This window comes from Tyto alba, unplaced genomic scaffold (genome assembly GCF_018691265.1).
Source record: "Tyto alba isolate M040663 unplaced genomic scaffold, T.alba_DEE_v4.0 Super-Scaffold_8, whole genome shotgun sequence".
Taxonomy (NCBI): domain Eukaryota; kingdom Metazoa; phylum Chordata; class Aves; order Strigiformes; family Tytonidae; genus Tyto; species Tyto alba.
Genome location: NW_024881329.1, coordinates 6,077,206 through 6,096,170, shown reverse-complemented (window position 1 = coordinate 6,096,170; position 18,965 = coordinate 6,077,206). Strand labels below are relative to the sequence as shown.

Sequence of the window (18,965 nt, the reverse complement as noted above, 5' to 3'; positions counted from 1 at the left end):
AATCAGCCTTCTGCCTCTCATGCTGGCTTAAAAAAAAAATCAGAATAAAGAGGATAAATGCAGTAAACACAAATGCCCAAGTACTTTAGTAAGTTCAACTGTTTGAATATCAAAAAGAAATGTATCAAGTAATTCAGGTAACCTACTAAATTTACTGTTTTCAGTGATAATTTCATCTAGCACTTCAAAGATAAATGCATTCTTGAGATTTGGCGCATGGCGATCTCTGTGTTGGTCCAATAACCTATACACTTTGGATCCAAAAAAATAATTTAAAAAACCTTTTTTTTCATGGAATTGTTTTAATCTTTTCCAATACTCACTGAAGCATATCCAAACAGTAGAAAAAATATTTTAAGTGATTCCAACTCAACAAAAGTATCTTTGCAACCAATTTGGCATAGTTCTTTCTTCAACTCAATTACTTAACAGGCTTCACACTTTTGTCTTTGAAAAAAAAAAAAATCTGAGAAGTTTAAAAACTACAGGCAAAATTAAGAAATCCATCTTGTCTCTGCTAATTCTTCCAGTTTTGTTTTGCTTTTTATCCAACTGTACTGTAATTTATTGTAAGGTCAAAGAAGCATTAAAATAGTTGGTGACACTTCAAGTACAGTGCTTTGTTATATTTTCGTGCAATAATAAACACAGACCCTTTGTCAATGACAAATAATGAGTTTTTCTATTGTTAAACATTCTGTGTGTAAACTTGGTGTCTGCACTGTCTGTACACTACAGTGATGGCAGAAAAAGATTTAAGTTGTGACTAAGAGGAAGAACATCATGGTTTCATGGAAAAGTGAGAACTGCAAATTACAATTCCTCGTATTCTGCAGCACTTTCTGCCATATACACTGGACTATCAAAAGACTTGTTAAAATACTTGTATTACATATAATTATTTCCTTTCACAAGAAGCCTCTCAAAGTTTCCATGCCACAATAATCACTATTTTTCAAATTATAATTCAACACTGTAATGTGGGTATACGGTGCTCCTATGATGGAAAAGGGTTTTTGCCTGGGTAGAAGATATTATCTCTCCTTTGAGGTAAGTTATTAGAATTATAAGCTAAAGCCATGGCCCTATTAAAATCAGCATTAAAAGAGTATTGGATTTAAAACAAGGGAAGTTCTAATCATCAAGCTGAAATAATAGCCTTTTTCCTTTACCTTAGAGCCAGGTTTTGTATCAACAGCAGATGTAGTTACTGCAGTGGATGTTTCACTGACCATGCTTGAAGGTCTTTGGTTTATTTGTTGCTTGGACATAGATGAATTCTGTCTAGAAAACAAATAAAAACAGATAATCTAAAGCACATCGTTTCACACAGTCAGCTTTGTCTTTTTATATTTAAGATTCACAGTTCACAGTGAACAAATGAATGACAAGCTAGTCAAACATTTCCCATGCTTCTGCACCACCCCTATTATTTTGATTTCAGGTATTTCTCAAGCAGGTGCTGCCAGTGAGATCAGATGATTGGTATTTGTCTATGTATCAAGAGGAAGAAACCTGCCAAATTGTCTGCAAATCCAACAGAGAATCAAGATAGAACAAAGAGCATTCAGAGAAGATAAAGCTAATGCAGAGAAGCTAAATTGTGCCCAATTTAGAGGCTTGGCTGCAAACATGTGAAAAAGTCAGTACTGGTGAGGGAAGGATAGGAGTCAGCACTTTACAATAACAGGCTTCTTACTTAAAATGAAAGTGAGACTAGTCTACTGTTAGATCTTTCACTAACTTAATGTTAGATCTTTGAATCTGCCCAAAATATGATTCATACTACAATATATTATTAAAATACCTTTTAAGTAAAATGGTGTAATTCATGGCAGATACTGTTAGAAATAAGTATCTTTTGAGTCATGCTAAGATTCAAGGAATCTTCATAACTAGCTCAGATGCAGATACGCATTTATAGCATAGGTGAGACCAATCCTACAATATGAACCTGTTCAACAAGTAAGAATTCAGTAGAGCTGCTCAGATGAAGAAATGAGACGATAAACGAAAGTGCAAAATCTTGTGGAATCCCATATGCAGCTTGTGAAGAGAAGCCTCGGCAGCCAAGCTCAACACCAACTTATGAATTAAACCCATAGGCGGTATTTTCAGAAATCATCAGCAAAAAAAAAAAGCCACACCAAACATTATAGTTGCTACCAGTGGAATACAATCCAATTCTGAACACAACAGAGGACACCGAGAACAGAGTAATTATGAGCAGTTATCACTCATAAGAACAGAGAAGAGTTTGCGTTTACAGTAGCTCAAAAAGGGTTTAACTGAGAACAAGGTGTTTGCCACCATTGCTCTCTTCCTCAGTTTCAACCTGAACAATTACCTGTCCAATAGCTTTTCTAGTTGATTTGGTGTCAGGGAAAATACATTTTTCCATTTGTGCCCTTCTTTTTCAATTAGGCTTGCAAGGAAGTAACACAAATTTGATCCCATTTCCTTTATATGCCTCCCTTATCTGGCATAAATTCCCTATTTCTAGCTTTTATATGTGAATTCAGGTCCAATATACAAGAATGAACTACAGCAAGTCCCTAAAATCCCTGGCCAACCTTTCATGCATGAGAGCTTCATCACATCAGTTTGAGTCAATTTGCCTTACCTCTTATGAACCAGGTATCCTACTTCAGCATTTAATCTGCTTTCAGAATATCCAATTTCAGCAAAGAGCAGATTAGGACACTTCCCATATATAATGCTGCCTGACTAAGCTATTTCTGTTGATCAGCCAGTTTTATCATCTACTTTTGACTCTGTTCTTGCTTGTTCCGTTCCCACTCTATAAAACTTTCAAAACGGGTAGAAAATGCAGACTTACAATGTGCCTGCACCTTACTTGCCGTTTCCTAATACACACTTAGCAAAAAGGTTCCATTTCCCTGCTTGAGGCAACAAAATCGAGAGTAGGTATTTCAGTGAGGGAGGAACACTAACAGAGGTGTGAGTCTTCTATACTGCTTCCTCAAAATTAATCTGAAGTATTAGATGTGATATCACTAAGAAGGCCACTAAAGATGAGCTGCAAAAGTATAAACACAAAACACACCCAAGGAAAATGTTTGGACTTAGAAGACACAAAATTTCCCTTCCTCCCTTGAGGTTTAGATTCTCTACAACATCCACACCACAAACTATTGAGTTTGGTACTGCAGGACAGTCGTCCACTCACTCACTGGGGCGAGGAGGGATGAAAGGAGGAGATGGAGGGAAGAGGGGAGCACATAACAGACATGTTCAGAAAATCTGTAGGCTGTTTAGACTACAGATCATCTGATTAGATTATGTTCCTTTGTTTTATAGCGCAGCTATTTCATAGAGAACTAACTTTCTCAGGAAAGACAAAAATTAAAAATAAAGCTTAAGTTTCAACAAATTGGAAGCAATTTTTCCAATAAAAACATAAATACGGAAAAAGAAATAACTGCAGAGGAATGATTTTAATCTACAAATTCAGCTAAGATTGGACAAATTTTCACTATTCCACGAGATACTGTTTCATAGTAGCTTAAACATACTGCAGTTTTTAATTAAAAAAAAAATAGATTAACTACAGAAGAAGATAAGCTTTTAACAAGACCATCAATATCAGAAAATCATAATGCAATACAGAATGATAAATGCAAAATTTCTAAGCATTTATAATGCGGCCATTTAGCGATTTCACTTCCACTTGCTACTGGAAGTGATCACTGCCAATAAATCAAGCTTTCCTTTGCTAGTAGTACCAAGATAAATGATGAACTTCAAATTCACAAGGACAAAAAAATATTTTTTAAAAAATGTGAGGTTTTTGCCATGTGGAAGAATTCGAATTGCCAACAAAAGAGAAAGTCAGTCCATCAAAAGAGAAAATATATTGTTGTTCCAAAAAAAACAAAAAACAAAAACCAAAAAACTTTGACAGCAAACACTGGTGATCTACACTTTCTGTACCTGAGATGTAACAGAAAACACCAAACAATACTGAAAATTAATTTAAGCATTTCCATATAGTATTTCAAGGATAAAATAGATTTGTTGCATGAAATCAGAACATAATGAAACTCAGGTATCTTAATAGCTAATTAATACTCATTCTGTTTTTCAAAGAAAATAACAATATGCAGAATATGTAGAATTACCTGAAACATCCCAGCATATTAATGGAGTTAAAGCTGTCCTAATAATATTTACAGATTCATCTTTAAAAATAAGTGACTATAGCATTAACTCTGTGCATTCAGAAACATTAGTTCAAAATCACTATTACTGAAGATGTTTGATGATATCTGTTTCCAAGATACCCCCTCTGTCTTTAGTGAGATTTTTTTGTCTATTTTCAGGATACTTTTCTTACTGCCTCCCCCAGGGATGAGCATACACACATACAATCGCAGTATGTGCATTCGGAGCTCAAGTCCTTCATAAATCTATTCAAAATACTTGAAAACAACACTCTGTATAGTATCTCCTGTCAAACAGCTCCCTGCTTTACTTAAGCAGTGCTAGTATGTCTACAGAAATCACATTTACCAGCTAAAAGAATTACATGGCCAATATTTGGTTTATTAAAAAACAAACAAAAACCCAAACAAACAAAAAACACTGAACGAAAAAAAAAAAATATTACACCAGTAGCCCATACTGAAAATGCAATACTCACAACAGAATACATTCCTTTTCTCTACAGAATCATAAAGATTAGTTGACTTAGAAGACTCACATTCATACAAGCAACTTAAAAAGTTTGTTTTGTCGGTACCAAATACAATTCAGTAACATCACGTCAATTTAGCTCTAATACTAATAAATCTCCTATTCAGCTAGATAAACAAAATCACCTGTCCTAGTATTTCTATACAAGTAAACACAGAAGATACTTATTTTGGGGTTGTTTGGGTTTCCTCCTTTCTCTCCACAAGATAATTTTGCTGCTATAGTAACCAAACGCAATAGATAAAATAAGATGGCTCTCTCCCCAGAGGTGATACACAGGCTTTATCAGTTGCACAAAAAACAGGCAGAAAAGAAGATAAGATTCATTGGATTAAATACACTATTTTTTCCCCCCCTGTACTTCTATATTTATGTTTGTCTTATCTTTTTTAACTTTGAAGTACTACCTTGTCATTGCAAACATATTACCATCACAAATATATTGTAAACCTTCTAATACACAACTACTAGTGTTTAGCAACAGATACAGTTAGATACATGTTGTTAGTGCCTGGTTCTTCCTTTCTGCATACAATTATTTAAAGAACTGTTATTTAAAGAAAGATAAGAGAGAAGAAATCTAAACATTATGTACATCCACCCTAAGTAATTCAAGCCTAAGTAATTCTATCATAGATTTTCCAGAGAAAATGTGGTTAAATTAGATCTAACACCTGTCTGGAAGACTTTTCATTAATATTCATTTCTCCATTGGTCATTCAGGAAAGGTCATTTTGTAGATTAAGGGTTCATTAAAAACATGAAAGTAAAGCACAGAAATCAAGAAACGGTTGTGAATTGTGAAATGGAGGGAGGCTACCAGAGGGATTTCCTATACAGCCAAGATGCTCAAACTATTTAGAGGTGATCCTGAAAACTGTGAGGTGACCAAGTCAACAGAAGACAAAAATTATTATGGACAAAATCTGAAATGTGGACAGGAAGAGACAGAAAAATCATCTTCAGATATGAGTAACCAGAAGATACAATCCCAAACTGAATTCAGTGTCAACAACAGAAAACTAATTCAAAGGAGGAAAAAACTCAAAATATCTCTGCAGCTTTTATCACTCAAAACAACACTGGCAATCTGAGGAAAGGATATTTTCAAATTGTAGCACAAGGAGTCACAGCAGCCAAAGTATGTTAAGAATTATTAGGAAAGGAATAGAGAAGAAAAAGGACAATTAAATTATTATAAAAAACAATGAGCTCATACGCTGAATACTACATTCACCTATAAGCAACCACTCCATCAGAAAAAAGACAAATCTAAAAGCATCATACAGAAAAGCTAGCTCTCAAACAGGGCTGTGAAAGGTACAGAACATAATTCCCACATGCTAAGTGATCAAAGCTGCTAAGCTTGGAGAAACAGAACAAGAGGTGGCTATTTGACAGTGGTCTCAGCTAAGAATGTGTTAGGAAATAAGGAATTATTAATCACTATTTCTCAATTAAAAAAAAAAAAAAATCTAAGTAAGAACACCTTTAGGAAGAAGGAATAACATAAGGATCAAAAGATAATGTAATTTAAAAGTTATGGGTTCCAGGCAATACTATTTGTTTTTATCCTCCAGTTACAGCGGAGTTGAGGAAATCAAATTTCGGCTTAAACAGCAAAATTGATGTGATATTGTTTAACAGGGTAAATGCCTTGAGAAAAGACTGGTGAAATATAGTCTCAGCCATCGACTGACAGTATCCAGTTCTCATTTGACCAAGTGAGGCAAGGGTGTTTGGTTCATAACTGACTCATAATCAAGCTAGGATTACACCATTTACTGACATAATTTTCCAAAACTTTTCAAATCTTCTTGCCAGAACATTGCTTCCTGGATGAGAAATGGCCAAAGCAGTCCATACATTCATCATTTCTAGATTACTGTAGATTACTTTTCAGATGTTAAATGTGTTCTTTTAACAGATACATCTGTGGCAGCCTGAACAAGTTTGTGCTTAGGTCTCCACACTAGCTCCCAGTCAATGTCTGGTGACAAACCCTGGCTTTGGCCCTAATCTTAAAATCAATCAGTAAGTAATAAATCATGTCACAAGAGCACTGAAGAATAAATTGCCTTTTATGAAACCCTTAAGAGTGCTACTACTTCAGACAGGACTCTTAGCTATAGAAAAAATTACTCTTGGTCCATGATGGAAAGTTTCCACAGACCATGCAAACCCAGACTATCTTTGACTGTGTCCTGTCTGTGACAGTCATTTCATACCAAGAGATGATCTACAACACGGATTCTCAACTAATACACTATCAGCAACACCAACTCCATACAAATCCTTGATGCCTGAGGGAAAAGAACTGAAAACACGGCCCAGCCCCATGAGGATTCCTAGGCCCAAAGACGGGGAGGTGCTAACAGCCCCTCTGGTTTCAGCACAGACACCCACATACGCCAACAGCGTCGTCTGACAGGAGCTCAGATATGACCATGATGAACAGCATCTGTGTAAAACCCACACTGTTGCACAGAAGCGGTACAAACTGAAGGAAACCAGAGCATCCCACACACTTGAAAATGACATCCGTAAAGCAATTTTAACTGATATACTAAAACCATCTAGTTTTAAAAACACTGTATGTACTTCAGGCCAATAATAAAGCTTAGAAAAATGTTCTTACAAAGACTGTTTCCTGAGTAGTCACAACAAACGTATACTCCTCTCTATATCCCTCCAGTCATTCCCTCCTCTTTGAGAATAAAAACCACCTGTCTCTATGAATTCTACTACACTTTAAAATCTTTTCCCCACTTTTGCTACCATCTCACTGTAATTGAAGTCAAGAGATGACAAGTTATAACTGTTCATCTGACTGCCCTCCAAAAAAACACCTTAATTTCTCTTCCAAAAAAGTTTCTAACATACACAAAAGATCACTAAAAACATGTGCCACCAGCAAGTCGTTCTTTCAGTTCTGCTTTTAACATTTTATTTGCTACCATGATTACAAAACCAGTGACAGCCCAGGGATGTGTGATTAACCCAGAGAGGCACTCTGGGTATATCCTCCCTTACACACGTACAAGCTTTCTTTATATTCACCGCGACGGAATCTTTACAACAGATTAAATAAAAATCAATTAATGAGTGGAAGTTGGAACACAGATGCACAGTGGTGATTGTCCATACCGTCTCTGAGATTTGCTCCACTGCAAGATACCCATTCCCCTCACTAAATGACCTGGAGCAGCGCGATGTATGCCTGTAATGAGGCAAACCCCTCCCGAGCAGCAAGCCACCCGCGTACCACGGGACACCCGGGGTGACCTCCAGCTCAGCAGCGGTCCTACTGTCTGTGAACCTAACCCAGGCCTCTCCCACATACTGCAAAATACATTCAACGTTCTGGTTCTCAGCAGGGGCCTTAACACAGGACTGGCCCTTGGATTCGCTTTGGGCTTGGGGGAGGGCAGCTGTTCAGTTGGGTTTTTGTTGCTACTGGTTTTAGTCTGTTGGTTGGTTTTTTTAAACTGTTTGTGAAGCACTTCTCAGGGCTGTACCAGAAGCTCAGAGCAGAGGGCTGTACAGTCATGCTCTACTTCTTTCAAGTCCACAACAGAAGACATTGCCAGAAAAGCCTCAGTCTCTTGGGAATCTCACATGGCCCTTCCTTGCGCCTTAGTTTTCTTAATGATACACTGCTTTAAATTAAATGTAAAGGAAATGAAATGTCACGTAATCTGCAACATGAAGTGTTCAAAATCATGTGGGCAGCCACATAAAACACCACATCCAGGCCATTACAACATGATGCCCAGCCTCTGTGAGGCACAAAGGGCTAGAGACTGCTTAAACACTGCTGGAAGACTAGGCTGGAAAAGGAAAAGCTATCTGGTGTCATCCCATCCCTCTTGTCCTTTGGAGCGGTTTTAGAAGTGATGTAGAACTTCCTCCTAGGCTCTGTCCAGGGGAGATATCCAGTCATCCCATTACAGAAGGGATTCCAGGAGCAATCTAGAGCACAGCAAGGATGAAAGGAGTGGTTCAACCCTACATTGAAACGGAATGATCCAAACCAACACCAAAGACATGCCTAGACACACCAGTTCAAACACATGCATTTCTTTTTTTTCTTTTTTCTTAAAAATCAAACAATCACGATAAAATATGTTGGAAACTAGTATATATGATTCTATTTCTCTAGATTAAATTGAGGAATGCCTAATTAAAATTTTTTAATAAACACCAGCCCAAGACCGAGAATGTAGGAAATCTAAAACATAAGAAAACTAAGGAATTAAATTGGAAACTGCTAATGTTTTGTGTATTTCAATTTCAGTACAAACCTTCCCGTTTCCTCTAAAGCCATTTTACATTTATGTTTTATATATCTGATATTTATATAAGGCTAAAGCATTGTTGTTTCAGTATCCTATTTATATTGCCTTTTTTGTTTGTTTATTTTTGGAGGTTTTGTTTAGTTGGTTTTTTTTAAATATTTGGTTAAGATTTTTTCTCAAGCCCTAACATGGAACAGTACTGGAGTCAAAACCACACCATCACAATGAGAATTACATTTTTAAGCATAAACCATCTCTATGACATTTTTGTTATAATACCAGAAGAACTGTCAAACTACTAAACTTCTGCAGGTAAATGTGTTACTGTTTTAGATCTCCAGACATGGGTATAAAAACTACTTACTCTTCTCGCAAAATAAATTCAATATTTTCTGGAGAAACCTGTCCTGTCACAGGATGTCTAAATGACGTGGTCTGCTGATTATGGCTGAAAAGGAAAAAAAAAAGAAAAAAAGAAAGAATAAATTAATATTGCTAAACTCAGTAAAATATATCTATTATCTATAAAAGGCAGAACTGTTTATATTGATGCTTTGCTGCTGCTATTCCAGAAATGAAACATATGTCTGAGATACTTTTCAAGCCAAAAATATTTTCAGCTCCTTCCTGCATTCTTGTTGACTTTACCTATGGCACACTGTACCAGTTAATAATTAAACAGGTTAATGTCTTAAAAGAAAACTAGTTGCAATCCTTAGTTAGGGAGATGCACTTGAATTTATGAGTAATTACACCTGACTGCTACCAGATTATTTAAACATAACATAGAAATTACACAACATAAATTATTGATTTGTATTTCTGTAAATTTCACAAAACAGAACCAGTAAAATAATTTTTAAAGTTGCTGAACAACATTTTACACAATTTTTAATATTTAATGAGATCACAGAGAGAGATTTTGTGGAAGAAATCTGTTGCATGCTTTTTTTTTTCTCTACTAGAGTACTTCTTCAATGGCTTTTCTTTACACCTCTATGCAGAGGATCATATATAACCTTACTTGTTCAGATGCATGACATATAAAACAACATCATTTAGCATTTCATCTAAGATAAATTAAAATTAGGGTTTTCTATTAACTTTCCCCTCAGAGTACTATCTAAATGTTTTGCTACCTGCTGTGTATTGCTATCTATTAAAGACAATTATTTTATCTATCTGTGTAACTGCACTCATATAACGCAAACATTTAGAGTGAAGAAAGCTTATTTCAAAATAAACTGGTAGTCTTCCCTCTTCCCCAAAGTTGATCATTTCAAATAATTGTATAGAAAATACAAGACAATTTCTGTAAACTCATACCTACTAAGCACTGTCCAAAGAAACAATCCATAAAAATCACAAATTTTAAAGGAATAAGAAATTGAAGATTTTTGTTCAGAATTAGAAGGGTCATGGCTGACATGCTGTTTGGAAGCCTTAGAATTAGGGAGAGTAATGAACCAAGGGCTCGCTTCTTTAAGGTTCTGAATTTTTATGGGTTTTAGCTAACAATAATTAGGTAAACAACATCTAAAACTGGAATTCCCATCAAACGCAGCAAAACATTGACACATTGTGAGTATATTCAGAAAACAAAAATAATAAGACCATTAAACGAATTATACCTCAAAGAAGCAAAAATGAACACTTCATCCATTTTTTTGTTTTAAAGAAGATTTGGGGTTTTTCCTCCCATAATGCCCAGAGATTTCAGGTCTTACAGATATGACCTATTTGTGCAGCATAGTAGGATGTCCCCCCAGAAACAGAATAAGGCATAAAGAATTACTCTGAGGTTTCAACGTAATGAAATTCCAAACAGGTAACAGTCTTTCTGTAGAGTAAATGACAGCTAAAAAAATCAAACAGCTCATGCAACCATAACATTCAAATGTAAATAGCTCAGGACATGACTTGATTTAAAAAGCCAAACAAATTAACAAAGCCCACCACCAAAATCAACCAACCAAATAACCCCCAAAAAACACCACAACAAAACCCTAAAACCAAACCCACAAACTGCTCACACTAAGTCTCACTTGAACCACGCACAGCAGAGGATGCTTTCTGCGTTATAAACTTTTCACCCCTTCTCCAATACACCTTGCTACAAGAGGTCGTACCTAAGGGACTAATTTAACAATAGTTTTCAATGATAAGCTGAAAGCTGTGACAATTTACGTTACACCAAAAGGACTTTTTGCAGCCTCACCTATTATAAAAATTCTATCCCTATAGCCATGAAAAACAGTGAACAACATATTAGGCCATCAACTATCGGCGGCACCAGTGCCAGCATTCACTCCCCAGACTGGTGAGAACCGACCTCTGCTCCAGGTGGGTTAATGAAGCACCTCTGCAGTTTCTAACTCTCGAGTTCTCCCAATGAAATCAGAGATCAGGAGAAAGCATTTCCAGTAAGCCTGCAGGGCTAACATCTACAAAGCAACCATGATCTCCTCCTCACCAAAGGACTGAGGAGTATTGTTTTGTAAAGAAGCACGTTTATGTGAGCTTATATTCTAATTTTGGGTATGCATACAAAGAAAGGAATGGGAACTTGCAGATGTTTTGAAAGACAATAATAAATAAATTATAACGGTAACAATTAAACTCCGCATTTGTCACACAGTCGTTTTAAACTAGAAGTCTTTCCTTTCAAATCAGGGCTGAAGCAGTCTGTTTAATCTTCCATACTTAGGCTAGGCCCACTAACCAAAATACAGATACGTTGTTAGCTTTAAAAATTAAAGTACTTTGTCGGCTTTATTCTCCAGGGGCAAACTGTCAACAAGCTCTCATCTGCAGGCTTTTAGTAATTAATAACTCTACTATTAAGGCTAAGAAAAAGGACTATATTCCAGAAGTGCCCTAGGGTTATTTAGGAAATGACGTTACCCATTATACCATACTAGCACTTTTACAAATGTTTTATTATTTCCCATGAAATAAACTCACTAGGCCTTCAGAAGACGAACTAGTCGTCTTGCTGTAATTAAATAGCAAGTCCGTTACTAATAGACTCAATATTACTTGCTAATAATAGAAGTTCCTGCTGGAAAGTAAACACTTCTTAAGTATCTGAGCAATTGCATTTTGGGACAAGCTTTGTGCTTTGAATAGTAAAAGCAAAGAAACAGAAGGTTAGTTGATCTACTACATAAAATGCAGATGGTAATTTCACAGACAAGGAGAAGGCACACAAAAACAAAACGTTCCGCAAATCTGCAGATTCAATAGTTAGGACTTGACTGGGAAAAGAGAAGTGAAACCACTGCCACTATCAATTAGTTTTGCAGAACACAGTGGTTTATTTGAATTTGAAAACTGAGAGTTTAAGTGTTTTGCCTCATAGGACTCATTAAGAATAAGCAATACTATTCAAAACAACCTATACAACAGATGGCTAATGCCTTGCAACAAGGCTTAGATAGCAGGGAGATTTTTGTCCACAATGAGAGCAGTCAAACATTGGAGGAGGTTGCCTAGCAAGGCTGTGGAATCCCCATCCTTGGAAACAGCCAGATAAGGCCGTGAGCAACCAAATCAAACTTTGTAAGTTGGTTCCATCTTTGAAGCTGGCCTGGCTCTGAACAGGAGGGCTGGATCTGATGGGCTCCAGGGGTTCCTGCCAACCAAAATTATTCTGTTCTGTCATTCTCTGCTGTTCCACCTTTCTCTACAAATATCATTTAATTCTTACAGTACTTTTGAAGCTTTACAAGTATTTAAGTAGGTGTATTCCAAAAATATTAGCAGTGTCTTGTTCTGATTAGAACAAGAGAAATTGTAACGTTTGATTTTTAGATTTCAATCACAATTTTTCTGTTGTTTTCATGTCCTTGAAACATTTGCTTAACAGTAATATCTGTTTACACAACACTGATAACAATAACGTCTCCAGCGAGAGTGATATAGTAAACTCTCCTTCCTCTCCAGGCACAGACTAAGAAAAAAGCTGGCACAGTTGTTCTCCAGGCACATCAGCTAACCAAGCACCCCAGTAGTTAATCACCTGTATTTCCTCCAAATAGCAACTGCTGAATGTGTTTCTATTGTCCAGAAATCTACCATGTATAACAGGCACAATGAATGAGCCTTAATAAGAGGACACGATATGCTGCTTCATTCTTCATGCTCTTTTTATTCTTTTTTCACTACAGAAAGACTTAATACCCACAGCAAAACTGGAAAAGGTTTATGATGCTTCACCATGTGAATTCTGAACACCATGTAACTTGTATTAGTACAACACCACACATCTGAAATGCTAAGCTAACTTTCCTTGTAACATCACAATTTTTTTTGTGTGATAAATTATGGCATTTTCCTAGCAAGCACCTTTTAATTTTAACATTTTGTTATTATTCTGATTTTGTGTAATTACTAATCAACAGAACCACCAAACCAAAGCAAGTATGAAAACATGAAAAATCCACACCAAAATTACATTAATTAGTATCTACCATGACCATAATTATTAAATTGCACCATAGACTTTTAACAGTCATGCTGGATTTCAAAGTTACAGAACACCATTTTCCAAGGTTTGCTGATGATTTGTTAATAGTTAAGACTCATACTTTTCACAACCGAATCACAGTTCAAACACCAGTTCTTTGTAATCAGATACAGCAATACAAATTCTACCATTTCATGGCCATGTGTACACAACATGTACAAACATAACTGATAGTCACTCACTGTCTTCAGACCGATGTACTACAGCAGTTTAGAAAGACTCAAGACCTTCAAGATATAAAAAATGTTAACGCATCTGGCTAACATTAGCCACATGTGAAAGCACGCTGTTTGAGCAGCTAATTTAACTTCTAACTGGCTCTGGGCTCAGGGGTCGGGGTGGAACCACGTATCCTTACAGTCTGGATGTTCTTTATCATCCTACGGGATGGGTGGGAATGCAGACAGACAGACACCTATATCCTTTGGTAACACCGTACTGGTCACCATCAGAATGCAACCTAAACCATTTCTCAGGTACTGGTTAAGCAACTCTGCAAATTTTACATTGCCTATCATTCGTTTGCACTAACCTAACCTATAGCGTGATGAAATTTAACTGACTTAAACACCTACAATTACAATTCAGTCTCCAATCCTATAGCATAATTGCCAGAGGCAGGCACTTTTGCCTGCATGTATCCTTTTGAAGAACTCATAATTAACATGGACTTCACCTATTTATGTTTTTTTTTCCTTTCAGTTCAGTTTGTATTTGAGTCAAAGCCAAGTTTTAATAATTAACTTTTGGACATGACTGATGTTGATGACCTTTCATTTGAAGTGAAGGAAGGTTATAGATTGCCTCTAGAGTAATTTAAATGCCCAGGCAGATGAACCTTGAAATGTGTGAATCAACTACTGATTGAGTCTACATCACATTAACCACAAATTTATTGCAAGAAAATATCATGTTGTCATTGGACAGACTGTCCTATAAATTTTTACGAGCAATTTCTACAGTATTTATTTTCCACGTGGGCTGACTCCTTTACGCTTACCTGCAAATCTAGATAAGCATGACCATCCTTATGCTGAATACCCCAAATGGTGATGGTAGTTATGGGTGAGCACCCCCACTTCCATGGGCATTACTGGTGTGGGTGCAGCCAACAGAAGAACTCGCACAGTGAAGAATTACTGTTCAGCCAGTGAGTCGTTACTCCAAACATGAGAAAGTGCTTGTACCTAACCAGGCAAACAGCCAGGCACAGTTTGCTTTATTTCATAACATATTTCTGAAATACATCACTAGCTTCAAAATAGTTTCAGCATATCCTTCTGAGTATTTTGTAGATATTAGCTTTTAAAATAGGTTAGAAAGGGTATCAATGAATAGTCCAAGAAAATCAGTGACAAAGTTCCGCAAATAATATTATTGCAAGAAAAATGCAGTGTAATAGAGCCATAATTTGGAAGAATTAGGAACAATACCAGCTAATTTTATTACACCCACTACAAGCTGGATGCATGCAAAACCCATCTTTTCAAGACGCTGAACATTATCTACATAAAAATAGTAGACTGTTTCCTCAGAGTAGCAGTAAAATCCTTGCTCCACTGTAATTAGGGTGTCTGGGAGACTTTCATAAGGTCAAAATATCACCCCCTCATGCAGTTTAATTAGCATCTTAACCTATGAACTACTGCATAAGAATCACAGAGTAGAAGTGATTCTCTCAAATCTCACATCCTCCTTAGACTATCACCCTAACAATTCACAAGTGTTTAGTTATTTAGTTAGAATACAATTCTCTAACTATCTTGAGCAGCTATGTCTGTGACTACAATCAGTCAACACAAGAGCCTGTGCTTATTAAGACAGCTAAGGGGACAGCTGGCATCACATTGGAGTATGTAATATTTTCATTTTTCCTTTTAGAGGCTTGCAGACAAGGAAAGTTTGAAACTAACAGTAAACCAACAGTCGTGCTCTCACGTAGTGTCCTTCCTTCTACTGAGCTCACTAATGACGAGGTTAAAAGGGAACTACAAGCTTCTTTGGAACTGAGACCATTTTTTTTTTTCTTTTTTTCAGTCTTAATGAACTACCACTGATAATTTATACTATCAGACAGTAATATCAGCAGGGAAGATTTTGTTGTTAATGAACAACCTTTTAAGAACAGATCTAATAAATCAATGGTAAGCTAATATGGAAAACGCCGGAAAATCACTACAGATATTTTCCGTCATTAAAAGAACAGATAAAAGAATGAATATATCATCACAAATTTCCATGAGTAACACAGGTTGAAGTCATCTGCTGATTCACAAATCCTTTTGATGCATATCACAAGACACCATCAGGATTTTATTAACTCACAAAAACTACAATTGAGTAACTTGAAATTAAGGGAAAAAAGCATGCTAAAAGTTTCGAAGACAAAAAAATCCTTAGAAAACAGGACATTGCTGAAAAGTGAAATTTTAGTCTATTTCCTTACTTTTGTAGTTTTAGAAAAATTAGTCCCTGACTTCAAAATTGAAAATTAAACTAAAAAATTATCTGATCACAGCAAAATAAAATTGGAAAGGTAAAAGATCACGTTATTGTATCACATGATCTTAATTGAGGCTTGGAACTCAAGACTGTTCCGTTCTTTCCCATTATAGCATCTGATGATAGTCAGATAATGCTCCATAAACCTCCAAAATAAAATGTAGTACCTTCAAAACTATCTATCTAAATTAATTTGGAACTTTGCTACCTAACAAAAACACTCTTGACTTTTAGTGACAATGGAATGTCACTAACATCACAATATGAACTGCAGACTCATGGATTGTACATTCCTTACAGATTACATGAACATCTAAGCCAAAACCTGAAAGCCTGAAACGCAAACAGGAGTAGGTCCAATAGTTAAATACATGTATTAGTGATATATACATATATATATATTTGTATGTATACATACATACCAGGGATATATACACACACACTATGAAGAAAACTATGTAGACCTAATGCAACCATATTACAGTAGCAGAGTTGTAGAATAGTTACACGTGAAATGCTGCTATAAAACAATCCAGCCACAAAAAAAAACATGTAGACAGTGACATGTCACGTTATTTATTTCTTCTGGATCTGATACACAAACTAAATTAATACATTCATTCTCTAATAAAAAAAGAAAGTGGTGATACCACTAAATAATATGATTGAAACACCTTGGTAAGAGCAGCATACCCTTAAATTCCAATGTCAACCACAATTTAAGAGTTTAGTGAGGAAGCCACCCAACAAGCATTGCCATATAAGCATACTATTTTAGAAAAGGTATTTCAGGGAATTTTTACACAAAAGTATTATATATCTCAATTTTCAAGCCATAAAAAAACTGGTTACAATAAGACAGGTGTTCATATGCATAGCATCTAAATTAACCAAAGGAGGCTGAAAAACCTCACCAGTCATATTTGAACATATTTTACTTTGATGTAAAGACTTACACAGTAAAAGACACAACAATCTGCACTGTTCTAAATATGAAAGCAAACACAAGTTCTCCAGCATCCTGTTTTCATCTAAGTAGCAAGCCATACAGTGTAGAAAGCTGAAACAATTTAATACAACAGCAATGACATCTGAATAAAACAGATTTAAAAAATTTTATTCCTCCGCCATGTAAGACACATAACCTCAAAACATTTTCTCTTAATCAGCTTTTTAATGTTGAAGTCAGATTTCATCTTCTTAAGACAAATGCACTGTTGATTTACTATTTATTGAATTTAATGCATAATACAAAAAAAGTGATTATCAGAGGACAATACTGCAGACTGAGACCATGCTGGGCTGCTGTGTGTGCCCTGAGACGATGTGGCAACACATTGCCCTTTTCCCCTCCCTATAAAATGGAAACGCTTTATCCACAACCTATACCACGGGAATGAAGTTTTAATCAAATCCCGTTCTCTTACAACATCACAAGTGTCCAGAACAGAATTAAAGAATTATAGCTGGTATCCATCAAGTTCTCCCAGGGCTAGACTACTGCATCCAATTTTGGACATCCTCATACAGGAAAGGCATCAACAAAGTGAAGTGAGTTCAGCAGAGGGGCACCAAGATGCTCCAGGGAGCACCTGCTCTGTGAGGGAGCCAGCCTTGCTCAGCCTGGAGAAGCGACAGCTTCAGGGTGTCCTACCAGCACCTGCCCGCAAGGCTGTAATCAAGAAGGCTCTTCACATTGGTGCGCAAAGGGAGTACAAGAGATCTTCAGACTGCATGTAGGAGAAGCTTTTTCACCTTAAGGATACAAAGCTGTATCGTGAGGATGGTAAAGCACTGGAAGAGAGTGCCCAGAGAGGTTGTGCAGTGTCCATCCTTGGAGGTTTTCAACACTAGAGTGGAGGAAGATCTGAGCAAAGCAGTCTGACCACACCACTGCCCCTGCCTTCAGCGGGAGGCTGCACTAGAGACCTCCTGAGGTCTCACCCAAACCATATTGTCCTACAGTCATAAGGTTGGGTATAGTTCCTATTTCTGCCACAAAACCAAAAAAATCCACAATCAAAACCCCAATCAACCAAAAAGGTTTGACAGAATGGATTTTGCTAACAGAATAATGTAAAAACTGCACATCATTTAGGAAGAAAAACTCAGAATAGCATGAAGACCTGGTTTCTTCCTTCAACCTTTAATAACACCATTAACTAACTACTTCACCAAATAATTAAATACAAAGTCCATTTACATTCCACTAATAAATACTGCATGAAAGAATATCATTTTTGCAGCCTGGGTTCCTGCGGTTATGTGCTTTTTATCTAAGAGGACACATGTTCCAACCAAAGCCTTTCCTGTAGCAAAGGACATTCAAAACATGCATGGGCCTGTCTCAGTCCCTCTCTAGTCCTACCCACGTCCCCCACAGCTTCACAATTCTGTTGAGTTACTGGCTGTAACCCTACAAACCTCATCCCCTTCAGACACGAGGCTAGAGAATAAACAAGGATATTAGCATCATATTTGCTCAAGTACCACTTAATATGAAGAAGCCACAGTTCCCACAACACACACCTATTATTGTGGGTTGGCTGTTTGTGTTTACTGGCACATATACATTAATAAAAGTTCTTTCATTAGTAACAAACTGTTCCAGCCTATCTTGTGGTTAATTCTGAAACCCTTCAAACTCTATTCATATATAGTTTAAATCAAACAAAAAATTACAGCAACATAGTTATTTCCTTTGGCTTCTATGATTCCTGACGGTTTTAAAGGAGTTCCTCCTTCCCCAGTCTCATTCAATTCACTGTATTGGATGAAGTATGTCACATCTCCGAATTTAAATGCACTTGTAAAAAATTTTTTCCTATCAAAACTTAAGTATAAAATGGACTACAGTAGTCCTGGAAGGCACATAACATCAAGCTTTTGCTTGAGAGAAGACTAGTCAATACAAAATCATC

At 36.4% G+C, this 18,965-nt stretch overlaps 1 protein-coding gene across 2 annotated transcripts in view; it reads right to left on the bottom strand.

The window, feature by feature from the left end:
* Window positions 1-18,965, bottom strand: part of PLEKHA7 (pleckstrin homology domain containing A7) — a 154,680-nt gene that overhangs the window by 58,418 nt on the left and 77,297 nt on the right. For both annotated transcript variants that reach the window (XM_042785212.1, XM_042785213.1), the window contains exons 4-5: window positions 9,379-9,462; window positions 1,173-1,284 (exon numbers count right to left, since the gene is read on the bottom strand). In XM_042785212.1, the coding sequence (XP_042641146.1) occupies window positions 1,173-1,284; window positions 9,379-9,462 (196 nt within the window). The remainder of the gene's footprint in view (window positions 1-1,172; window positions 1,285-9,378; window positions 9,463-18,965) is intronic.